The 27,069-nt window shown below is 41.3% G+C and overlaps 1 protein-coding gene across 1 annotated transcript in view; it reads right to left on the bottom strand.

Moving 5' to 3' along the window:
• Nucleotides 1-8,601: 8,601 nt before the first annotated feature.
• VBP1 (VHL binding protein 1) overlaps nt 8,602-27,069 on the bottom strand; it is a 19,193-nt gene continuing 725 nt past the window's right edge. Inside the window, exons 2-6 of the mRNA XM_029930884.1 lie at nt 23,893-24,017; nt 15,103-15,169; nt 13,231-13,329; nt 10,784-10,922; nt 8,602-8,824 (exon numbers count right to left, since the gene is read on the bottom strand). Of these exons, the coding sequence (XP_029786744.1) occupies nt 8,754-8,824; nt 10,784-10,922; nt 13,231-13,329; nt 15,103-15,169; nt 23,893-24,017 (501 nt within the window). The 3' untranslated portion in view covers nt 8,602-8,753. The remainder of the gene's footprint in view (nt 8,825-10,783; nt 10,923-13,230; nt 13,330-15,102; nt 15,170-23,892; nt 24,018-27,069) is intronic.

The following is a 27,069-nucleotide window of genomic DNA, read 5'->3' as shown; positions in this document are numbered from 1 at the left end:
ACAGTCAGCTCAGTAATTGGTAATGGGGGTTGTCAAGACCCTGCCTGGCCTGAGCTGGAGGACCACAGATGCCTGCCTGGATGGTTGGAGGCCAAGGTCTGTCCTGTCTCTTGACTGCTCACTGCTGATCACTCAAATAGGATGAAGGGTGCAGCCAGCACTGGGAGGGCCTCGCAGGCCCTCAAGAAGGCTGTACATGGGGGCTGGTAGGGCACTACTGCCAGTTCTGTATCAACCCACACGTGTCTACTGAGTGCCCTGTGGGTGGCAGCTGTGCTAGAACCTGAGGTAGCCCTGGCAGGGTAGGGCCGGCTGCCCCCTTCCCAGGTGGGAGGGTGGAAGCACCCTGTATAACCTCTGAGGCCCTCCATAACCCCTGACTGGGGTGGAGTTGGATCTGAAAGTCAGTGACCAGGTGGACATTTTGCTTTTTTTCTGTGACAGCCTCGGACTGAGGGGCAGAAAACAAACGGTCCAGCTCAGCCTCTGAGGCATGTGTGACCCTGGGTGGGTTCTGTCTAGCCTGCAGGCCCAGAGAGATGGAGGAGGGGAAAGAAAGCCCATTATGCTGAAACCTAACCCAAATCCTGGCCCTGATCCCAGACCCTGACCCTGATCTCAAGCCTGGCCTTGACCCCAACCCATGACCCTCGCCCTAACCCCACCCAGATTCTCAGGCTGATCCACACCTGCCTCGTGAACGGGCCCAAACAAGTTTTAGGCATTCTCATTTTCTCCTGAGACCTCCTCAGCTGTGCAGTCCTGCCCACGTGGCCGTGGGTGTGGCCTTGCCTCTCCTGGACTCACCGAGTGCTGATGCCCACAGCCCCTGCGTACATCACCCAGCAGAATGGTGGGTTTCTTTTTGATTTTTTTGCTTTTTACAAAGAATGTATGTGGAGTTCTTCAAATGTCTTTCTTTTACCCATTGCGACAGTAAGTCTGTTTGTTTGCCCATGTTTCTTTACATCCTTTGAATAAACTGTATTTGTTCATGGTATATTTTTAAAACAGTTTCAATTTACTAATATTTTATTAGGATCTTTGCATCTATATTCATGTTTGAGATTGGTTCATATGAGTATTTCCAAAAATTCCACAGAGATTTAGAGGAATGGAGTGGACGGCGATCTATGGTCAAAGAACAATCTGGAAAATTGTGGATTAAACAAAGCAAAACGGCATTCTGTAGGACAACACTAGTATATATTGGGGGTTTCCACTGGGAGGCCATTTCATACAGCATCTCCTCAACTGATCGGACAAAATAACTGAAGGACTAAGTGTTCATTGGAAATGTTGATCTTCTGTGTTTTCTGTCAGCTGGTGGCACCATGGTCATTCTGGCCTCATGGTTGAAAATATATGTCTTCTTTTTCTATATCCTAGAGCACTTAAATAACAGGGTGGTCTGCTGCTGGAAACGCTGATAGAATTCATCCATAAAAGCTTTTGGGTCCAGCATTTATTTTTCTTTCTTTCTTCTTTTTTTCCTTCCCTTTTCTTTTTTCAACCTTTCTTCCTTTATTCTTCTTGCAGGCTTTTTTTTTCGGAAGAGATTATTGATCTTTAGCAATCCTTTCATTTTATTTGAGAGTTATGGTTAGATTCAGCTGTAAACCACTGGAGACATGATTTTGTTGCTCACATATATCCACTGTCCTTCCCCGGAATAGGATATGCTTCCCTCCTGTGAGGTGGGCTTGGCTGGAGACTTACCTATCTGACTGGATTCCAGAGCCATCCCGGCCTGTAGTGGCCACAGGGCACAGGGACTGGGAGTGACTACCCTAGCGGCACACGGCGTACATCCTAGTGAGTGAATTTTGGTAACTATATTTTCCTTGAAAGGTATCCATTCCATTTAAATTGTCAAATGTATTGGCATACAGTTGTCGTACTTAGTATAAATTTAAAATCTCTGGATTGGCGCTTAGACACCTCGCCCTCATTTGTAATGCTTTGTTTATGTTTTTGTCTTTATAATTCAGAGTTGTTAGAGGCTGTCTATTTTTATCAGGATTTTAAAGAACCAGTTCTTGGTTTTATCACTTTTGCTTATTCGGCATTCTAATTTATTAACCTTTCATGTTATCTACATAAACGTATACTTTTTTCATGTATTTCTCTCGTTCTCCATATGTCAAGTAATTTTTAATTGTATTCTGAACATTTTTAATATTATGCAACTCTGGGTTTTGTTTAAATTCTACAGAGAACGTTGACAATTTTGTTTTAGCTGACGATTTCTCTGGGTAAGTTCAGGTCACACGATCCAACCTGTCCTCTGTGAGCTGTCATTCTCATACCGGTTCAGTTTTCAAAGCTTTTGCTGAGCCACTGAGATCGTTGCTGTGGGCGTGCACAACACAGTACCCAATCCAGAAACCGGGCAGGAGTCTATCCTTTTGTTCTGCTATTTGGTATGCTAATTAGGAACACAAAAGAACCCAGGCCCTTGGGTTCACTGGGGTCACTTTCCCAAGTTCCTCCCCCTTTCCTGTGCTTCAGCCAGAAATCCCGAGCAAACTGGGAAAGAATGGATAGTGACTGAGATTAGGAAGGGGTGGCAGTGATTGGTAATGACAAGGTTTCAGGTGTGACTGTGGGAACAAGTGGCGAAGGAATGCTCTCGGAGCCAGACAAGCTGATTGGAGGGGAGATAAGGAGGCAGGAGAGAAAAGAGTCTTACCCTGAGAGACAGATCATCCTTGACCCTTACTGATGGAGGCAGCAAAAATCAGTCGTTGGACATTTGGTGGTTTATTCTTTGGGCTCATATTTTCATCTGAATTCCATTTTCAGGCTTACTAGTGTTCTCACTGCATTAAGGCCTAAATAACCTGTAATTCTAGGTTTGATTTTTTTGACCCGAACATTATTTCATAGTATTTAATTTTGAAATGTTTTAGATTATTTTAAAGTATTATTAATTCCTAACTTAAACGAGTTATGATCACAAAATGTGGCCTGGAGGATGTGCCTCTGACTATTGGTGTATTAATGTTTTGATCCGTTTTTTTCTTGAATTTCTAACACTTTATATATTTTGACACAATGCTATTTACCAGATAAATGTTCACAAAGGTTTCATTTTATCATAAATGGTACCCTTTACCAATGTAACAGGATCCTGTATTAAATATATGAAAGTAGAAAGAAAAATTAATTTAAGGAACCAGTAATTTGAATTCCTACTGAAAAGGCCCTGGTGACTGGATTCTTTGGAACTGAAAACTGAGAAACATCAAACACCAAAAGACGTTACCAAAGGAGAGTTTTTACTCTACTAGAAGGCCTAAAATTTGATTCTCTAAAATATCCCTTGCCATGTCATTTAAAGTGTTCAAAAACATTTTTTAAAGTATGTTACTCTGAGATACTTTACTTATATTAATTACAATTTCATAGAAATATTTTCTGGGGTGGAACTAAGAGGGCAGAAGGATACAGATATGGAGAGTGACTACCATAACCAATGTTCAGTATTCCAGTGTATTCCTCCACTTTTAAGTACTTAAATTTTGGTACTTATTTGCCATTATTCAGTAATAATGTTGATTTTGTTTCATGGCTTATGCAGTCACACATGAAAAATTGGAGCTATATAAAGGCACTCTGACCTTTTAAAAGCCCCTCCAAGCTGTATTTTCTTTAATGTTTATTTTTGAGAGTGTGAGCAGGGAGAGGGGCAGAGGGAGAAGGGGACAGAGGACCTAAAGCGGACTCTGCTGACAGCAGCGAGCCCAGAGAGCCCGATGTGGGGCTCCAACTCGTGAACTGGGCGATCATGACCTGAGATGAAGTCAGACGCTCAACTGACGGAGCCACCCAGGCCTCCCCGCCAAGCAGTATTACTATAATATACTTTGTAAATGCCCCCTTCCTTGGTTACTAACATAGTTGAGCACTTTTCCTTACAGGTACTATATCTGGATTTCTCCCACAACCAGTTTGGACCCCATCTACTTTCAGGAGTTCCTGGTACAGCCAACATTTACCTATGGGAGGGTCCAGGAAGAGGGCCAAGAAGGGAGGTAGGATACCCGCTCCCTAGCGGGTAAGAAAGCAAGGGGCTCCAGGCTTAGTTCCCACCTTGCCTGCCTCCACCTGCCCCTGACCGGCCTCCTGACTTTTGTCCTCCAGGGTCATCCTTATTGTCTTGGAACCTGACCACCCCCTCCCTGGGATAACATGTATTCCGTGCCCCCCACCTTCTCTCTTTTTAAACAAACACCAAATAATACCGAAAAGCTAGAATTGTTACTTTGCTCCGGTAGTACAACCAGTAGCTAGAGTAGAGTTGAAAAGTAATGATCTACAGTGAATTAAAGTTTAACTCTTAAGATCCCTCTGGACTGAGAAGAAATTACTGCCCAATCTAATCCAAACATGGGCTGAAGTAGCCAACGGTGTTTCTGTTGTCACCTGGAGTGTACTGATGAAAAGAAGAGACGGTTACCTGCTAACCTTTGCTTTTTAAGTTTTGTATTTTTTACACTCTAAAATCCAGGTTTGATCAGGGAACATAAGCCAATTCAGACTTAGATGGGTTTACTCAAGCAGCTAAAAGATCTAGAAGAAATTTCTTGTTTGGTCACGGCCTACCTCCAAATAAAGTAACCCTGAAAGGCAAATAGCTGTCATACAACCAACCAAACATAAAACTATTTGAAAACCATGACCAAGAAGTATGATCCTTTATAAACAAAGTGCTTAGATACACTTGCTTTCCCTTTTTTTAATGTTTATTTGAGACAGAGAGAGACAAAGTATGAGCAGGGGAAGGGCAGAGAGAGGGAGACACAGGCTCCAGGCTCTGAGCTAGCTGTCAGCACAGAGCCCGATGCGGGGCTCGAACCCACAAACTGTGAGATCATGACCTGAGCCGAAGTCGGACACTTAACCGACTGAGCCACCCAGGCACGTCAAGATACACCTGCTTTCATGTGCATGCAGAATTCTGGACCATCTTCCAGTAACTCAACAAGATAAGCAGCTGTGTGCACATTTATCAAGTTCAAACGCTTCAAGTCTCAAAGTCCCCTCTCCCATTAGTCACGTAAGCAGTACTCTCCCAGAACACAGATCAGTATTACTATATAGAAAACATGGTTAATTAGCAGGCACATCAATCCTGATGCTGATTGTTCTTATAACATTTCAAAATAAAAGGGGTAAAAATAAAAAGTTATCAAGTAGTTTGGGCCACAAGACAAGAAGTTACTTTGTAACGGTTTCCTAAAGAGTTTTGCTAAATTTATGGCATTGCTTGGTTTTGGGCCAAGGAGAAAAGAAACCTCTCTGATCCATCATATAATTGCACAACTTTGGAAGCTACTTGAAGTCTTCCTTTCACCTAATCCAGACAGATATGCTTCCATCTGGCCCTTTAAATGATCTGAACCTTTTATCACCTTGTTTGCAGAGGCGGTTGTCAGGCAGGGGCCTTATAAAGGAAGTAAGCCACTATCAAAAACTGGGCCATAATTAGGCAAGATCCAATGGGCTATGAGCAAGAGGTATTCAACCCCCCTTTCTCCTTCGAGGTGGGGAACTGACCTCCGATTAGCTTTCTAGCCCAGTTCCCCCCGGAAAGCTGATGCAAGTGCACCAGCAGCTGTGTGAGCAGGCGAGCCTGCTTCTGGTAAAATGCCCTGGCCGGCACCTTGTGTCCAGGCTGAGCGGGCTGGCAGTGGACGTGAGCAACCGCGAGGAGTTACAGCTCAGGCTCCCTGAGGACAGTGTACCTCCTGTTACTGGGCCCCGGCCCTGGCCAGGACCTGCGGATGTTACGCAGAGGGGACTGATCTAAGATGCAGTGGTCCCCTTGGGGCTTCTAAGCCACGGTGTCTCCTGCAACCTATCTGGGCAGTCTGTGGGGGCTGCTGAAGAATTCCTATAGAACTGGGGTACCTGGGTGGCCCAGTCAGTCAAGCATCTGACTTCAACTCAGGTCATGACCTCACAGTTCGTGGGTTCGAGCCACACATCGGGCTCTGTGCTGACAGCTCGGAGCCTGGAGCCTGCTTCGGATTCTGTGTCTCCCTCTGTCTCAGCCCCTCCCTGCCTCAAAAATAAACACACACACACACACAAAAAAATTTTTCCCACAGAAGTGTGCCCAAAGCCACCGCCTGGCGTGGTGTCTTACTGTCTCGTGTCCTTCAGAGTATGCTGGTGTCCAGGGCTTGGGCTATGACAGGTGTCGCACGTGCCTCAGCCAGTGTTTTCAGACACAACTGAATTCCACATAAGAACTGAACAGGCACAGGCAAGGCTAGCAAAACGGGACACGATTAGAACCAACTGAGACAACTCTTTAAGAAACGGTTCAAGACTTAAAGGTACCACTGAGGTTTAGGGCAGAGAACAGCAGAGAGAGGAGAGCATTATTCATTAAGGTTCTGGATTTCAGTTAACATTTCTACCAAACTTAGCTGTTAGTTACTGTGAAATAAAGGAGCGAGGCATTGTGGTACAGAAGGAAGAGACTCACCTGGGAACCGGCTGTGAGTCTCATTCTGGCGATGTGGCCCCAGATAAGGCCGGTCAATACCCATACGCCAGAGAAGGGCAGGGGTGGGGGCGGTGCTTGCAAATGACGAAGTGTGCTTTCTGACAAAACTACTCTCAGTTAACCCTACAAGTAAAAGCGCTACCATCTTACTCCTTAGTTCCGTTTTTGGCAAGTCTCAGGAAAAATCCTAAATACAAGAAAAAAGCCTTATGTCAAAATGTAAACTACTGAATTGTTACTATAATGGAAAAAAAACCCACCCGGATGTGTAAATGTGTATCACAGTTTACTAGAGTTCACCCATTTGTATACTACTGTGGAACTAGTAAAGTGATGTTAATATAATACCACTACCAATAAGCAAATTACATGGTAAGCGACAAAGGATAAAAATTATAAAGACAAAATTATTTATATTATGTTTTTAAAAACTTATGGATAAAAAAGAAATGGAAGGCACAAAAATGTTAAGGGGACTACAAATCGAACTTCTTTTTCCCATTTTCTAAATTTTCTCAAATGAGGATCTGAATGGAAAAATAGTTCAGTTATTAGTTTCATTACCAACATACTTATTATTCACGATCAAGTTTTGTAGTCAATCTTTTGCTCATATCCTCTCTGGGTATACTATACTAATATTAAGCTTGAAAACATCATGTCAAATCAGGATGATTACGTTATTCTGAAACTGTAAACCCATATAAGAGAAATGATTTGGCAGAGGCAAGATTTAAATATTTTTCTTTTATTAACAAACCCTAATACCGTCCCTGACACATACTGAGTGTTTATATATATATTTGTTTGAATTAACTTAATTTTTGCTTTAATTCCTATCTCTAAAAAGCTGTATTCTTCATATTCAGTTCAACTTTCATGGACTTTAACCGAGCAAATCATTCCTGTCCTAATATTAACAAGGGCAGTTTGGGACAATATACTTACCATAATTAGGTTTGGGAAAACGTAGCACTTAAAACATCTCAAGATGTTCTCAAAGCTCAAAAACTAAGATATGGGAATATAAAATTGTGGAAGAAAACCTGACTCAAGAACTTGGGTATCTTTCAGATTTAACTCCTCAATTGTTTGATCTGTATTCCTTCCAGAGGGATTCTGTGTTATTTCTATAAACATAAGTTCTTGGGACATACTCGTTTTATGTGGAAGTAAATGTGCTTTACAAACATGTGAAAAGACACATTAACTTTAGAAAGAATCATGTGAAAAAAAAGTGCCGTGCCACAGTTTTAACTTCAATGTTTTAATATCATGAAACACAACTACAAAACGGTATGCGAGTATATGCTGTGCTACACGGGGATGGAATATAGTACATCTGTGTTCCTCCCAAATCTCTCCACCCGGTGTTAGCCGCTGTTCCAACCGCTTTCCACAGGGATTTTCTACTCTTCCCAGGAGGGCTTATCATGAATAAAAAAGCTCACAAATCTTTTCAACCACTGCAGATTTATATTTATCTTAATACTCTTGTTCAGCTGCTTTGGAGAACTGTTAAGAAACACCAAATTGCCTCAGCCAAGAGTTTTGAGAGGCTAGAGCATTTTGTTGTTTCAGGTTAGCCAAGGTCTCCCTCCTGTCGGCATGGCAGAGACCTGTGTACTTCCACAGCGGAAGCAGCAGCGTCTCCATAGCTCTCACTTACTGGTTAGGAAGGCCAATGACCAGTTCCTGAAAAGTCCACACAGCATTATGATACAGAGCTAGCGGCTAAGCAGCACTCCATGAAAATCTATTATATAAGACAAATAACAGCAACAGAGAGCATCAAGCCCCACATGTACTAAAGAAAACAAGTTTGGAAATATTTAAACTAAGTGGTTTTCCTACCTCTAAACTGGTTTAACTGCATCAAGCAAGAGTCACAGCAGCCAATAAAGAAAAAGTAAACTGTGCTACACTATCCAGAATTCAGCTTCTACAGTTTTCAGCCATTCCACCTAAGACTTTATGAGCAGCAAAAAAAAAAAAAATGATGTTAAGTAGCATTTACTTTGTTGGAAATTAAAAAAATTAAAATACTGCTAATTTCATAAAATACTTAAACTAATTTTGTTTTTATAATAAAATGTTTATATATTTTTTTAAAGTTTTAACTAGCGTTCTTACCGTTTAAAAAAATCAAAGTATTGTCAACCTTTAGGGATAAACTTTAGGATACTTAAAATAACATGTTTGGGAAACTGAACCACATTTTTAATTGCCAGCGTTATGCTTTGTTCTTGGTAGAATCATCTTTGTTTCTTCTTTTTACATCCCAATTATAAACCCTGGCCATATCTGCAAGAATTGTCAAAGAAAATGCAAATGCAATTCTAAAGATAACATATGCAATAACTAAGTAAGTATTTACTCACATACTGAATAAAAGACAGAAACCGTGCCTGCAAAATACCGGTAACAACTAGTATTGTAAGCCGCCTGGCTAGAATATCATTTACTAAGAAAATACTCGAACTAAATTCCACCAATACAAAGTCAAGGCCTCAAATCAATTAACCATTTAGCATATGGCGTCAACTTGGGTATCAGAGTTGACCAAACACGTGCCTGCCACTGTCAACAGTTTTTAGGAGAGCTCCTCATCCATGAGACCTCACAGACTTCACACCGTATCCTTACAGGCAATAGTGAAATTAGTACAATTATCAATGATTTCATTTCTTCTCCCTTTTGTTTAATAGGACATTCACTCAATTTACTTTCCTTTCTACAAGCACCACCCTGTGTAGGTCCTCACCCATCAGTGACTTCTTTCATGGGTCACGCCTTTGGTGTTGTATCCAAAAGTTATCAGAGTACCTCAGGTCATCTAGATTTTCTCCAATATTATCTTCTACAAGTTTTACAGCTATCTCCCTGAACGTCTCCACATCACGGGCCCCACGCCAGCCCCTGCTCCAGGCCTCCCCCACACCTGCCTTCCCTCGGCCAAGCACCAGCGCCTGCTGAATGCCGCGTGCCATGGAGAAAAGAGCAAGCACAGCTCCATGCCTGAAGTGCCCCCGATCTGGCACAGAAAACCAAGTACTAAGTGCGAAGCGCTAAGTAAGCAGAGAAATAGTAAAACACCCTGAGGATTTGAAAATGTTCACAAACGATCTGATACTTGAGCTGAACTAGGAAGGAAAACAAAGAGTAACTCAGAAACATAAAGGGCGTGGCGTACTGAGGGGGGCAGTGAGGAGGATCGATGGGGACTACTTGGAGCCCAGGCACGCTGAGGGAAGGCGGGGACAGGAAGAGGTCAGTGGCACGAAGTGGGACAGTACGGGCACTGCACTCGGGGCCTCTGTGCACACCTTCCGTACAACAAGGAACCACAGAAGTTCTCTACCCCAACCAGTCGAATAAAGATAGGATGCATGACTCAGTAACTTCATACTGGAGACCATGTGAAGGAGAGATGGGAGAAAGACCATAAAACTACTTAGTCTAGGTTCTGGAAGGCCGAAATGCAAGAGTGGACAGAGAGGCTGACAAGGGCAATCTGACAAGAATCTGGTGAGTGTTTGGCTCTTGGGGATGAAAGAGGAGTGGAGGGCAACTCCCATGTGTCCGTCTTGGGGAGCGTGTGGGCCCAGTGCCCGCAACAGGAGCCAGGAGAGAGAAGTCGGAAGGAGAGGCAGAGAGCTGGGTTTCAACGTCGCTGCCCCGCCCTAAGCAGAACACCTGCCTCCGCCTCTGCTCATCCGAACCCCTTCCTGCCTTTCAAAACCAACCCAACTCTAACTTCCCCAAGTCTTCTTTGCATGACTTCCAGCTCAGCTCTCTTTCCCTAACTCCGCATTGCCTTGGCGTTGCGCACGTGAAATGAACTTACGTCCTGCTGTGAAATGACGCTGTGGCAGCTCTAAGGCAGCAAGACCCCGCCGCTCTGTCTGCGCTCCTCACCGTCCAGTGCCCCGTACAATGTAGCACGGCTGCGGCGCCCGGGGACCCTTAAGAAGTGCTAGCGGATCGGACTATTCAACTAGCTATGAAGGTATCTTGAGAAAATATTTGAAAGAAAAGCGTTCGTGCATTTTGCGGTTTCTAAAACCTTCACACCTCAGGTTGAGATGAACCTACCTACAAACTTACTTAAGTATTAGTTCCAAATATGTTATCGCTCTCATAAAATCTGCAACTTCAAATTAGCCCAGGAATAAGGATATTCTTCTCATTAAAGTAATGCAAATCAGAGTGTTGAAAATCATCCTCCTTTCCTCCCTTGGCTTTTAGTTAAAGAAAGGATACTGACTTCTGTGGTAGTAAACTGATCTCGAAGGAAGTCGAGGTCTTCCTCAAGAGAATCAAGATTCTTCGTAGCAGTCGATAAATTCTTTTCCAACAATGCCTGGGCTTCATCAATATCATACTCAAGCATCACATTAGCCTGGAGAGAGAAAGTCACAATTACTGAATATTCACACAGTGTCTCAGGGCCAGCAGGGGCTAGGCCAAATCTAGCTGCCTTTTCTTAGAAGTTTTCTGGGCATCCAGATATTCTCCATTCACTTACGCATTCACACCGCAGTGGCAGAGCTGGATCCTTGTGACAGAGACCCTGTGGTCTGCAGAACCAAAATATTTACTCTCTGACCTTTTACACAAAGTGTATTGATCCCTGGGTTGGAGAATATGTTTACATACATTGTATCATCTCTTCCCCATAACAACCCTTGTCAGTCAAGTTACCTTCTTTACAGCGAAGAAAATGTGGGCTCAAAGAGTTCAAGTTGCTTACGCTAACATAGTAAGTAAACAGGAGAATTAAGAGAAAAACCAATGTTCATACATTAAATTCCATCTTTCTTCAACCTCCATGATAACAGTAAATGATACATTTGAATCTATTTTTTTACAGTTACTTTAGTTTGAGGGAGAGGGAGAGAGAGAGAGAGAAGGAGAGAAGGAGAGAGAAGGAGAGAGAGGAGGGGGGAAGAGGAGGAAGAGAGCGAGAGCGAGAGAGAAAGAGAAAGGGGGGGTGAGGGGTAGAGAGAGAGAATCCCAAGCAGGCACCACACTGTCAGCACAGAGCCCAACTCAGGGCTCGATCTTATAAACTGTGAGATCATGAGGTGAGTAGAAATGAAGACTTGGATGCTTAACTGCCACTCAGGTGCCCCACATTTAAGTCAATTTAAATAGTTTTTCTGAGCTTAAGGATACAGTAATTTAAAAGTTTTCAAATACATATATATATTATGTAATTTGATCCAGTAATGACAAGTTTTACTGTCCCCTTTCTTTTTTCTTTTTGAAATATTTTTAAATTTTTTATTTATTTTTGAGAGAGACAGAGAGAGAGAGAGAGAGAGAGAGACACACACACACACACACACACACACACACAGAATCTGAAGCAGGCTCCAGGCTCTGGCCTGTCAGCTAGAGCTCAAGCCTGGGCTTGAACTCATGAACGGCGAGATCATGACCTGAGCTGAAGTTGGACGCTCAATGGACTGAACCACCCAGGAGCCCCTATTGCCCATTTCCTACTTCCAATGGATGCTAAGAGCAAAGACAAAGTGACCATATTGATTTCTGAAGCTCTGGTGTTCCTGCCAACACTCAGAGGTGTGAGCATGCTGGAGGCGGGGAACCGAACCTTTTCCAGCACTGAACTCCTCCCATCACCTGAGTTACCACTGGGCATGTCTTCTACCACTTCCCTCGTCTGCCAAATGGAATTTAAAAATTACTCAAAGGATGGTTGTAAGGATTAAATGAGACAGACAACATGAATGTGTCTGGCACAAAGTAGGTGCTACATAAATACTTACTGACTGTATAACCCAATCTGCAGTAGTTAGAAAGCTGTATAAAAATTCAGATTGGACAAAAAAAATTCAATGGCAAATACATGTCTCTTAAATCCCAGACCCCAATCACATTCCTGTCTCTTACTACTGTTTCTTTTTCAGAAAATCTCTACACTTTGAAGCTGTACACATAGCTTGCTACTTTGTATGGGAACTTGCCTGGGGTAACAAGACCTGTGGACAGCTAGCTGGCCCGTCAGGAACAGCCTGGCTGACTGGTCAGAGGACTAAGAGGAGTAAGATGGGAAAAATCCCAGACAAGGCCTGTGAAATAATTGAAAATTGAAGTATGTGGGGGAGAGAAAGGGACACAAACCACGAGCGACTACTAAATACTGAAAACAAACCGAGGGCTGAAGGGGAAGGGGCCGGGGGGGAAGAGGATGATGGTCATGGAGGAGGGCACTTGTGGGGAGAAGCACTGGAAACCAACTTGACAACAAACTATTATAAAAAAATAAAATAAAAATTGGACTCCATTTTCAAGGATTTTGTAATAATCATTCCTCCCTTAACTTGAGAGACATCTTTCCAGAACTAATAAACTCTTACGGGGAAGAAACATTTATCAGAGGCTCAACAGTCCCTTCTATTTTACTTCTACTGCTCTTCCATCGGCTACATTTAAACGATACAGCATTAGTGGAAGGGGTGGGGGCTTTGGGCAGCTCTGCCTTGATTGGGAGGGTGTCTTATGCAGCTCACCATCCCCTAATCCCAGTTGGTTCCTGGTACAGACCCCTGGAAGTCCACCTCTGTCCCTTCCAAGGTCAAAGAGGGCTGGGCACCTTACCCGGCTCCACCAGCACTCCTGTGCTGGGAAACCCATGCCGGTTTACAGATGTCAGCCCAGAAAGCTGTGGCCATTTGGTCACTTACCCCCAGCCACAGACACACTTTATCGGTAGGAGGAACTGAAGCTTTGCAATACAGGTTGTCCGCCAGTAAGAATCTAGTCTCCAGGGAACCGGTGGAGTCCTTCAAAAAAAAAAAAAAAAAAAAAGACAGTGTTGTAAATAGGTCAGTTTAATAAAAAGGTTATAAAGGATCCATGATCACAGATCTGAACCTACGTCACTGAAAACAGTAACCTCACGGCAATTAAGTGTAGCGGTAACAGGAATAAACACTGGAGCCAGACAGCTGGGCATGTGGGGCATGGATTCTGGGTCAGCTACTTATGACCTCTGGAAATCGAGCACTTCACTTGACCTCTCTGTGTCTCTGGTTCCCGGTCTGTAAAGTTAGGAAAATTGTCCCTACACCTCTGAAGGCTATGGTAGGCAGACTTTACATAGACCCAGACCCAGACACACACACACAATAGTGCCTTCCACAAAGTAAGCACTATGCAAGAGTTAGCAATTATAACTTCATGAGTGCTTCATGCCCAACCAACCAGTTTTCTGAAGTTTCTTACAAATTTCACCACATAAGGTTTATAGATACAGTGGAATACTACTTGGCAATGAGAAAGAATGAAATCCTGCCATTTGCAACAATGTGGATGGAACTGGAGGGTATTACGCTACATGAAATAGGTCAGTTAGAGAAAGACATATCCTATGTTTTCACTCATATGTGGATCTTGAGAAACTTAACAGAAGATCATGGGGGAAGGGAAGGGGAAAAAATAGCTACAAATAGAGGAGACAAACCATAAAAGACTCTTGAATACAGAGAACAAGCTGAGGGTTGATGGAAGGAGGTTGGGAGGGTGGGAAAATGGGTGCTGGGCATTGAGAAGGGCACTTCTTAGGATGAACACCGGGAGTTGTATGGAAGCAATGAATCACGGGAATCTACTCCCAAAGCCAAGAGCACACGGTCTACACTGTAGGTCAGCTAATTTGACAATAAATTATATTTTAAAAAATTCACCACATACAATAATGTATTAGAAATACAATTATCCTATCAGTCAAGTAATAAATCATATATATACACATTATCTATTAAATATAATATGCTTATAAAACTTAATCTTTACAGCCTCTAATCAATATGGGATTAAGACTCAGCAGATTCTCAAATCCTGTTCTGCCAATAACCAGCTATGTGACACTGGTCAAGTGTAACCTCTCTGTAATGGTCTCTTCAACTGTGAAATGAGAACTCAAAACATAATTTCTAGGATTCTTTGCAGGTCTGTTAAGTCTTAGACTCTCTCCTTATTCTTAGTGAGAACAACAACAACAAAAACCCTTAGATGCTGCTACCCCAAAATAAGACATTTTCTTTTTGTATCAAAAATAATTCCGGGGCACCTGGGTGGCTCAGTCGGTTAAGCGTCCAACATCGCTTCAGGCCGCAGTCTCAGTTTGTGGGTTTGAGGCCCACGCCGGGCTCTGTGCTGACAGCTCAGAGCCTGGAGCCTGCTTCAGATTCTGTGTCTCCCTCTCTCTCTGCCCCTGCCCCTGCTTGTGCTAGCTCTCTCTCTCTCTCTCAAAAATAAACATTAAAAAAAATTTTTTTAAGAAAATAATTTCAAATTGCATTTAAGTTTTATAAATACTCCATATAAGTAAAATAATCCAAGATGTGTAGGCCCCAAAATTAAAGCTGACTTGGGGAAAAAGCCACAGAGCCACATTTCCCACAGACGCACACTGGACATGCACACAAGACTCAAGAACGCACACTGGATCTACCAGCATGTTGAAATACCCGTCGTGACCAAGGAGTCAAGGAAAATGAACTTCTGCTGAAGCGTTCTGGTTCACTCACATTTATAAACAAAAATGCACTTACTTTCTTCTTCTGCATGTATTTTAGAATTTCTAATGTCTGCTTAATTTCAGGAATCTGACCTTTCAGCCTGTGAATAAGAAAAAGGTTGACTTAGTGTTTTGCAGCAAGAAAAACCCTAGGACACAGTCTTACTAGCTTTGCACTTTCTATTGATATCTTTTTGAGGACTGCTAAAATCATCCACTTGTCAAAACCCACAGAAATACAATGTAACAGTGAACCCTAAGGTAAAGTAGGGACTTTAGTTAATAATAATACATCATTATTATATATTGCTTCATCATTCATTTAGTTTTTAAGTAGGCTCTATGCCAAATGTGGGACTTGAACTCAACCCCGAGAGCAAAAGCCACATGCTCTACCGACTGAGGCAGCCAACAGCCCCTTGATTGTCATCAATGTCCCACTCTGGTGGGGGCTGTTGAGCTGTTGATAATGGGGGACACTCTGCATGTCTGGGGAGGCACAGAGTGTATGGGAAATCCCTGTACCTTCTGCTCAACTGCGCTACGGAGATAAAAGTGCCATAAAAATGATGAACATCTATTAAAAATTAATGTTAAAAAACAAAACTACTAGCAACTGATTCCCAAGCGACATCACCATCACTGACAAGAAAATAAGAGATAAAAATATGCTGAACACACCCAAAGTTACTTAAAAGGAAGAATGAAGCATTTTTTACTTTGCTGACACTGAGGTTGAGCTCTTTTCTGTGATGACTAGAAGCTGCCCAAGGCAAAAAAAGGTTTTGCATGGAAAAATGTGCAAACCAGTTCTGGGGTCCCTGTCAAATCACAATGGTATCCGTAACAAAACAAACTAAGGACACAAAACCAAAGCTGTGGTTCTCTCAGAATACATTTATCTAAATATGATTGGAGATTGGTATGTAAACAAAATTTAAACATGATGATGAAAATGTACTTATTATAGAAGTGTTGATTCACTGTACTGTACACCTGAAACTAATGTAACACACTGTATGTTAACTACACGGGAATTTAAATGAAAATTCGATAAAGAAAATATACATATTGCATCATATAAAGGAAGTCACAGCACGTGTGAAGAGCAGCAGGGCAAACCTTATTCTATCCTGTGCTACTGACCTGGCAAGAAGTGTGACAGGAGAGCTTGCCACTTAAAAAGAAAGTATCATGGGGCGCCTGGGTGGCTCAGTTGGTTAAGCATCCGGCTTTGGCTCAGGTCATGATCTCACAGTTGGTGGGTTCAAGCCTCGCGTCAGGCCCTGTGCTGACAGCTCAGAACCTGGAGTCTGCTTCAGATTCTGTGTCTCCCTCTCTCTCTGACCCTCCCCTGCTCACACTGTCTCTGTCTCTCAAAAATGAATAAAAGACATAAAAAATTTTTAAAAAGTATCAATACCATGCTGCCTTTTTAAAAAATTTTTTAACGGTTATTCATTTTTTGAGAGAGGCAGAGTACAAGCAGAAGAAGGGCAGAGAAAGAGGGGGAGACACAGAATTGGAAGCAGGCTCCAGGCTCTAAGCTGTCAGAACAGAGTCCGACGCAGGGCTTGAACCCAGACAGTGAGATCATGACCTGAGCGGAAGTCAAATGCTTAACCGACTGAGCCACCCAGGTGCCCCAATACCATACTGTCTTGATGACTACAGTTTTGTAATACAGCTTGAAGTCCGAGATGGTGATGCCTCCCGCTTTGTTTTTCTTTGTCAACATTACTTTGGCCATTCGGGGTCTTTTCTGGTTCCATACAAATTTTAGGATTGTTTGTTCTAGCTCTGTGAAGAATGCTGGTATCATTTTGATAGGGAGTGCACTGAATGTGTAGATTGCTTTCTGACCAGTAAATAATCTAGAAACACATAGTTGGCATTCATATCTTTTACTTAGTTTGAAGGCTAATGATCTGTGAACTCTTTATAAATTCAACATGGCTGTTGTAGATCTTCCAATTTGGTTACTTTTGTATTTTGTGTTGATATAGGTAAATGCTAAAAAGCTGTATTTACAAAATATGATACATATACAACATAGGAAGAATGTTCAGATAAAGACTTCTTGGTCATGTCAATGATTTCTAGGATATATTTTTGTATGTATACGTGTTACACATAATACATAAATTATGGAGCATCTATAAATCAATCAGCTGCAACCGCAGGCAACTTAGGAACCTCATCACCAAGGCTGCTGAGCATGTGCAAGCAGTACACCCCTCCCCACTCTGCTCCATACCAAGAGACAGCAGCTCTCCTGAACTATATGCTTACAGACCCCTTTTCTCTTTCTCAAGAGTTTCTTCACATCTATGTATATCCCCAAATAATATATTCGTTGCATGTTTCTTGGCTTAAGACAATCTCATGTTGTATGCATTTTTCTTGGGTTTGCTTTTTTAACTCAACTAGGTTCCTAAGACTTGTTCATTCATTTTCAGCTGTGTAACATTCAATTCTGAGTACAGCACAACTTTATCTACTCTTCTGCCAATGGACACTTGGGTCAGTTCTAGGTTATTGTAATTATACAAACAATAGAAATCTCTAGGTTCTATGAATGGGCAGGGGAGTGAGAAGGGAGATGGAGGCTTAGTAGGGAAGCAAACCAAATCTGCAAAAGGGGAGTACAGCTAAACGAGAACTTTCTAGGTGTTTTCTCCTCTCTCTAAATTGCTCTGGGTGAACCACCTTACCTACCCCATCACCACTACGGGGTGGAAAAACAGAATTGACCAAGAAGCAGAGGGGTCAGGCTGAGGAACTGAGAAGACAAATACTGGTCCCCAGCCGGCCCCTCCCCCCACTCCTACTCCTAGGAGTGATGACTGCAAAGACAGCCAAGGGCAGAGGAACAAAATGAATCCTCAGAGACCAAGCCACCTGGTTGGGGAAAAGGAACGTTTGTCCAATGGTGGTGCCCTAGACCATAGCACCAACAGCATTCTTCCTACCACTGCTCACCAGAAGGGGCTTAAATTACTCTCACCTCCACATTATTCCATGACTGGCCAATGTAACTGATATCCTGGAGGGAATGTGAGGTGATGGGGAAACGAAATGATAATCTGATAAACACAACCACAATAAAGACAATAGAATCAACAATATCCATCAGATGAATCAAAATGAAATACTAAAAGATCAGATTATCAGTAAGTATTTTTAAATACCTCAGAGAGAAAAAGAAAAAAAGGATATTGGTAATATGAAGAAGAAACAAGTAGCTCTAAGAAGAACCAACCAGATCAACTAGGTATAAAAATGTAATGGCTGAAATAAGGAACTCATGGACATCCATCTAATCATCAAAAGACAAATTACCAAAGTCAGCAGAAGAGAGGAAATCCTACAGAAATGGAAGGCAGAATTAGAAGCAACATCTATATTAACAAAATCCCAGGAGAAAAAAATTAACGGAAAAAAACGCAAAAAATACCACAAAATTTCCAGTTAAAGAACAATAAAAGGCATATGATTCTGATGTTAGGAGATTATCACAAGAGAATTATGACATACTAAAGAACTTTTATACAGCTGAAGGTGAAGTTAAAGACAAATGATAGGCTGCAAAGATTTAGAGCATATGAAAGAGGACAGTGTGCAAACTACAGAGCCATGCTGCAAAACAACTTGATCATGCACAAAAAAATTGTTTTTGCTGTATAGCTGATATCACAGAGGTGAGGAAGTTCCAGAAAAAAAATTAAAGGGTAAAAAACTGGAAAAGGCTTTGGGTCGAGCAGTGAGACCTAGAGAAAAGGAAGCATCAGAAGGCGGGTCAGGTGCCTTGATGGGCTGCAAACCTATGCCTGCCCTCCGCCCCCCACCCAGCAGCTGAGCGGGGGAGCTCAACAGGCTTGTATAGAACCAGCACCCCGCAAATGCAAAATCCTCTATGGATAAAGGCAAACCACACAGCCATCTGTACTTCCAGGAAGCAGACATACAGCCAGGTAAGAAAGGCAAAAGATAGCCACACACACATAAATTCCAGTGAGTTACAACAAAAGAGATGACAATCTCAAAAGTATCCAAAAAGAAAAATTAGTTTATCTAAAAAGACAAGCTAGGTTTAAAACAAGAACCTTATGTTGTTTCCATGGAACACCCTTAAATATAAATAACACATAGGTAGACAGTACAGGGAATGGAAGAGATGCATCAAGAAAATGTTAGCCGAAAGAAAGCTGGAACAGCTCTAAGTATCCAACAAAAGAGACTTGAAAACAATAAGCGCTATTTTATATAGGGTTAAATTCACCAAGACATAAAGTTCTCAAATTTGCATGTGCTTGATTATATAGACTAAAAAGGTTTTAAAAAGGGATAAAAACTGTTTCAGGTTCAAATGGCAGACCAGCCTTCCCACCTGTTAACAGCCCAGAGAGCTGCCCCGCCCCCCCCAGGAAGGAACTGGGAAGTGAGCTGATCTCCTGCAGCTACTTTCAGCAAGCAATAGGCAGGTGATGTTTCTCTTCATAGAAGTAAACCAGCTTATTAACAAATTAAAAGATAACTGAACATCATTTTGCAACTCACAATGAATGGATCAAGGCACGAAGCATCATAAGAAGAGACAACTAAATCCTATCCACCTCTTAATGCAAAACCAGTGTGCAGACCTTTGAAGCAGTGTTATCAAAAAAGTGCAAAAACCCTGAATACGATTAAGCATACAGATGCAGCTATCAACTTATAGCATTTGAGAAGACAAAGAGGACAAAGAACTATGAGAGAAAGTTTCACAACTGCTTCAAAATTTAGCAACATACTTATGAATAACCCATGGATTAAAGATCTAAGCGTGAAAAGATAAAACAATAAAACTTAGAGAATAAAACATGAAGAGGATATCTTCATGAACTTGGGATAGGAAAGTATTTCTTAAACGAGATACCAAAAAGCACTGACTAGTAAGGAAAAAGATTGTTAAACTGGATTACGTTAAAATTAAATAGTGCCAAGCCAAATAGTATGTCCACAGTATATCCACTAAAAAAAAAGAAATTGAAAGCCTACCACACACCATACATAAATATAAATTTCTAGGTTAAGAAGTTGAATGTGAAAAGCAACATTTTAAAACTTTTCGAAGAAAACATAGAAGTTTGTCTCTTGAAACACAAAATATAAAGGTAGGATTTCTTAAAAGAGACAAAAAAAATATTAAGAGAAATTTTAACTGAAAACATTTAAATTAAGAGCTATCCATCAAAAGAAACCATAAGAAAAAAGACAAATTACAAAAGAAAGAAAATCTCTCACCCAACTTAAAAGGATCAGTATCCAGTATACAGTTGACCATTGACAATGCAGGGGTTAGTACACCGGATCTCCCATGCAGTCAAAAATCCATGTATAAGGGTGCCTAGGGGGCTCAGTTGGTTAAGCATCTGACTCTTGATTCCGGCTCAGGTCATGATCTCATGGTTCATGGGACTGAGCTCCCCAAGTCAGTCTTCTGTACTGACAGCACAGAGCCTGCTTGGTATTCTGTCTCTCCTTCTCTCTGCCCCTCCCCTGCTTATGCTCCTTTTCTTTCTCTCAAAATAAATAAATAAACTTAGAAAAACACATATTATTAAAAAAAATCCACATATAACTTTTACTCCCCCCAAAACTTAACCACTAATAGCCTACTGTTGACTGGAAGCCTTACTGATAACATGAAAAGTCAATATTCATATACTTTATATGTTACATTTTATATGTATTATAGACTGTATAATGTACCTAATGTTTTCTTATTCGTTTTTCCAGTATTTCAAGGCTATGCGGTTCATCTGCGAGTTTTTTTCAAGCGGTCAAAAATCCTCAAAAAATGTTCGTGTGTATATATACATATACACACACACACATACCCTCTTACTCCATTTTTTACTTCCTTTGCATTTATCACCTTCTAACCTCCTGTATAATCTAGTTCTGTTTTCTGGCTAGAATGTCAGCTTCATGAGGACACAAATTCTGTTTTGTTCACTGATATATCCTAAGTATTTAGGATGATGCCAAGCACATATTAGGTGCACAATAAACATTAATTTTATTAAATTGTGTATTTACTATCTACACTGCATTAGACTACAACCTGTCCAAGGGCAGGGACTGTCTGTTTTGTTAACCGATATTTGGGATATACCCCAAATATACCTAATTAGGAACACTGCAGATGCACACTGCAATTTTTATCCTTCACCTTCAGACCTAGAGCGTGTATAAATCTGGAGTGAGTTTCCTACCATACCACAGTACTAGACTTAGCAATATAACGTTGATACACAAATTTCCTCCTCTCTCCCAGGGCTTGATCCTGAAGCCCATTTTCTTCTCTATCTATAACCTCTCTGTGGGTAACTTGAAATCCAATGGCTTTATTCTTCTTTTTAAAATGAAAATAAACTGTTATTACAAAATCAGTATGTGAGGAGCGCCTGGGTAGCTCAGTCAGTTAATCATCCGACTCTTGGTTTCAGCTCAGGTCATGATCCCAGAGTCATGGGAATGAGCCCTGCATTGGACTCCACACTGACAGCACAGATCCTACTTGGGATTCTCTCTCTCTCCCTCTCTCTCTCTGCCCTTCCCTCACTCACATTATCTCTCTCAAAAATAAACTTTAAAAAAGCAGTATATGAATACTGTAGAAATTTAACAATACAGATAACCAAATTTCTAAAAATGCCATACTCCCACCGTCCAAAGTGGTGTATTACCACTGTTAATACACCATTAGTGTACTTCCAAATATTTGTGTACATAACACATTTTTCCCAAAATGAGAGCGTACCATTCACAGTGTTTTCTATCCTGCCTTTTTCTGTTAACAGTCTCTATTTGTTCATGTCAATGACTTTTCATCTCATTTAATACCCAGCCCGTGTTCAAATTACCCTGTCATCAAAATCAGATGAGAAAATATATATATAAATAAACCTTTGTACTTTAACATAAACAGCACCAGGTGATCCTTCCTTGCTTTAGTCTGCCTCCAGAAATCATACCCAGCCTTCAGAATTATGCAGAGCCATATGCTCCTCTTGAAAGCTTCCGCTGAACCTCCCTGTCCCCCTCCGGACCACACCTTTCCCTTGCTAACTCATTTCTTTGCAACAAAGTTATCTTGACTCATATACTTTATGTACTTCTCTTATTTACAGATCTATCATGCCACTAGACTGTGTCCCTATTGAGAACAGATACTGAATCTTATTTCACCCAAAACAGGATATGGCACCTAGTCGGAATTCTGTAAGTAGTTACTAACAGAAGAATGCTGGCATATGTACATAACAGATGTTCACAAATACTTATTACAGTGAAGTGACTTCATAAGCTACTATTAAAATATAGGGAAATAAATAAGTGATAGCAAGGATCCATTTGTCCTATGCCTATTAGTTATGAAATCTCAGGGAAATCATAACCTCTATGCATCTCTCATCAGCAAAATAAGGATGAACTAGAGATTTAAGACATTATGACCCTAGGTGCTCTGGAATAAGATCTTGAATATTCACTGTCCTATGTTTTCAAAACCATCTTTAGACTAATAATACCAAGTGCAGGCAAGGATATGGAACAAATGGAACTCCCATACATTGTTGGTGGAAGTAAAATGTGGCACAGTCACCTTGGAGAACTTTTGGCAGTTTCCTCATAATACTGATCATTATACTTACAATACAAGTCAGCAATTCCATCCCTAGGTAATAACCCAGGAGAAGAAAATATACACACCCACAAAGACTTCAAACCAAATGCAGAAACAACCTAAATGTCCATTTTCAGGCAAATAGATAAAAATTGGATGGATTAGTCAGTCAGAGAAAGACAAATATATAACTTCATTCATATGAGGAGTTTAAGATACAAAGCAGATGAACATAAGGGAAGGGAAGCAAGAATAATATAAAAATAAGGAGGGGGACAAAATATAAGAGACTCTTACATACAGAGAACGAATACAGAGGGTTGCTGGAGGGGTTGTGGGTAGGGAGTGGGCTACATGGGTGCGGGGCAGTAAGGCACTTGTTGGGATGACACTGGCTGTTATAGACAGGGGATGAATCACTGGAATGTACTCCTGAAATCATTATTGCAGTATATGCTAACTAACTTGGATGTAAATTTAAAAAACAAACAAATAAATAGGATATCATACAGAAAAAAAATAGATAAAAACTGTGGTACATACACATACAATGGAACAAGATTCAGCAATAAAAAGAAATCAACCTACTGACACACACAAAACCATGGACGACTCTCAAAGCTTTCTAGAAAGTGTAAAAGTCATGACACAACATAGTAGTTACTACATGCTTTCATTTATATGAAGTTCAAGAACAGACAAAACAAATTCGTGGTAAAAACAATCAGAGCAGTGGTCGTGTCTGGGAGTGGGCACGATTGGCCAGAAAGGGGCAAGAGGGAACTTCCTACAGGCATTCTACAAATTGATTGCGGCAATGGTTACAGAAGTGGATCCACCTGTGAAAATTCACTCACTATCTAGACTTTTTTTTGAGAGACAGAGAGAGAGAGAAATAATACATGAGCAGTAGAGGGAGAGCGAGAGAATCTTGGGCAGGTTCCATGCCCAGTACAGAGCCCAAGTGGGGCTCAATCTCACAACCCCAGATCATGACCTGAGCTGAAATGAAGAGTGGGAAACTTAACTGACAGCCATGCAGGCACCCCTGGACATTTTATTATGTGTAAATTGTGTCTTAATTTCTAAAAAGTTTAAGCCATACAAGATTAACCAAAAAGAAAAAAACCTGTTGTAAATTTTTACACTTACCTCCTTTTCTTTTGAGCAAGATTGAGCTCCATAAACTTATACTTCTGGTACTGCTCATCCAGCTTCTTCAGTACTGTGTCTGCAGTCTCATTCCCAGGCTGTTTCATGAAGGAATCCACATCTTCCTTTATTATCAAAAATAACACATGACAAATTTTAAAATTTATACCCCTAATCTGATTTTTGACTGCTTCAACTTTATCTCTAAAACATAAAAGTAAAAAGAAGCTTGTATTTCTTTTTTTCCCAGAGGCTTGTTTTAACTAAAAGAGTTGTTAAAAAATTCAAGACATTGTACGTACATTATGTATCCAATTTATTCTTCCTTCACCTTCTTTTTATTTATATCTAAGGAAAGAAAGACGACCTTTCCTGCTTTATGCACCCCCCAGGCAGTCCTAGTAGTAAATATGAAAATTATCAACACTCAAACACATTGCCTAGTCACGTGCCCTAGCCACAAAACGACTCAACAGACTGTATGCCAAAATTCTCAACTAATTTTAATTTTTTTAACATTTATTTGTATTTGAGAGACAAAGAGAGACAAGAGCATGAGCAGGGGAGGCATAAAGAGCAAGGGAGACACAATCTGAAGCAGGGTCCAGGCTCCAAGCTGTCCGCACAGAGCCCAATGCAGGGCTCAAACTCACAAACCTCGAGATCATAACCTGAGCTGAAGTCGGATGCTTAACCAAATGAGCCATTCAGGCGCCCCTTGACTAAGTTTATTTTTTTTAATGTAGGCTCCATGCCCAACATGGGGCTTGAACTCATGACCCTGAGATCAAGACTCACATGCTCTACCAACTGAGCCAACCAGGAGCCCCTCGACTAAAATTTTAACTCAACAAGTTCTGCCATTGAAATCATGTTAAATATGATCATTAGGTTCCCAAGGCAAGCCACAAATTCCTCCTTAAGAATCAACTGGTCAAAATAAACCTAAAAAGCAAACAGAACAATCTTTTGTAACAGAATAATCAAGAAAAAAAAGTAGTCAAACTGAATAGCATTTTTTAAATGTACACTACATCCTGGTCCTGAAAGAAAAGATAGTTTATTAGATAAAGATCAAGAACTAGATGAAAATATATGGAAATTTTAAGGCAATCCTACTGGAGCTTTCCAGCACTTTAAAGAACTTTATTCCTTCACTGTAAGTTAAATTCAACTACCTTATGGTTTTCTGTGACCTCTAGGTCATTATTCTTATCCATGCTTACTAGCTATAAGGCAGTATTTCAGCCAAAACAAGACAAGAAGCAACAGAACGAGAAACACAGCAAGGGAGTGAACCCTGAAGCCATCAAGCCAGAGACAGAGCATAAGAAACTGATAAGGTGAGGTTGGGGGCAATGGCTGAACTCTGCATGTAAAACAGAGACACATCTCCCTAGCAGGGTCACTGCAGGAAAGAGATCTGAATTAAAGTTTCTGTCACATGGTAAACATCACTAGGAGCTTAGAGTCTAGCAAGAATCAACTATAGCGGCACAGGACTGTGGCTAAGACACAGGGCCCGCCTGGTTTGAATCCCGGCCTCACCACGTACTAGATGTGTTCACTTCGGGGGAAGTGATTTAACCTCTCTCTTTGCCTCAATTTTCTCATCTCTGAAATGACAATATTTTTTCCTGACAGGGGATTAAATGAGTTAGCATGTGTAAAATGCTTAGAAGAATTGTTGAGCACTTAGTAGCTCAACAAACATTAACTATGCGTATAATACAATCTACTGAGGTAACTGATGAAAGTGCCAAGAATTCTGTCTTGGGGTAGTGGTAGTGGTCAAGAAAAACCACAGGGAGGTCCTATCTGAATAAGATGTTGAGAGATTAAGAGGTCAGCCACTGGGCAAAGGGGAAAGAGACCATTCAAGCAGAGACAGAAAACAAACTACTGCCCAGGGGGATACTGAAAGCACATACTGCTTCTCACAGCAACTGCATACTGTCATCCCTATTACACTTAGAGTAACTGGGGCTCAAAGCGGTAAAATAATATGCTCAACATGAGGCAGTAATTGAGAGGTAGAGGCAGGATTCAAACCCTGGTAGATTTAGAAGCCAATGATCTTGCTATAGTACCATATTATTCAAATAATTACACAAAAATTGGATTGATTATATATTATATTGGATTGCATATATATTATATCATACTGATAGAAGTTTAAAGGTGTAGAAAAAATAACCCATAGCAGTTTTAGGGGAAAACAGCATATTAAGATAAGACTTTATAAAGCATCAGATAAAATGTATCTTGAGGCCATCTCTGGTGAGGACCAAGAACGCGGTATCCAAGGCACTATGGAAATTCAGTTCGACACCGAGTTATGAGCTTAGTATACTCCGCATCAGGCGCTCTGCTAGAACCAGAAGTGACACCGAGCCAAGAGGTCCCAGAGGCTCTGGTGCTCCCCAGACTGCCCAACTGCAAACTCTGGGTCACCTGCTTACACACTCTGACTTGGGACAAGTACTTAAGTACCCCCAGTTTCATCATCGACCAAATGAAAATAATCATCTCGCCTCCTAGAGTTCTCCAAAAGCATCAGGAAGTGCCTGGCAGTCAACAAATTTTGTCTCTTGTTACCATTAGTTGGGAAAGGAATGCAAAGAAATAAATGGTACAAAATAATAACAAAAGAAAACAACTACAAAACTGAATCAGCAAATGCAAATATGCAAAAGAGTGTATACAGAAGTGGTCTAAATAAAGAGTAAATGCAAAAAACGGGTCCTTTGAACGCTGGACGATACCATTAACAAACAAGCTGAAAGGCAACATAGGTACAAACCAGAAGGTTGAGCACTTCATTCATTAACACTTTACAGCAGCTCAGCCTGAACTGAGTGACGAAAGGCGGAGGATACTGAGCTGGAGCAGGCGGGTTTTCTTTCATTATTCAAACAGTTTTCAAAGACCATGTCTGGAGCAGCCTAACGGAAGGACAGCGCGCAAAGCATCTAGTCGCTTCTCTCTGGCCGGACTTCGGTTGAGCTCCCTGTCCCTGATCGGTCAAGCCTCCAAATCGCATTCCCTGTCTCCCTCTCTCAACGCCACACCATTCACCCTCGACCACGGCGTTAGAAGGAAGCCCCTAAAACCGAATGCGGCCCGGCGGGGCCTCGCCGCAGTCCCTCCCGCCGGCCCGCTGCCTGCCGGCCGGAG

The sequence above is a fragment of the Suricata suricatta genome, chromosome X, assembly GCF_006229205.1.
Source record: "Suricata suricatta isolate VVHF042 chromosome X, meerkat_22Aug2017_6uvM2_HiC, whole genome shotgun sequence".
Lineage (NCBI taxonomy): Eukaryota > Metazoa > Chordata > Mammalia > Carnivora > Herpestidae > Suricata > Suricata suricatta.
Note: the sequence above shows the minus strand (reverse complement) of the source record. Positions and strands in the feature narration are given on the sequence as shown.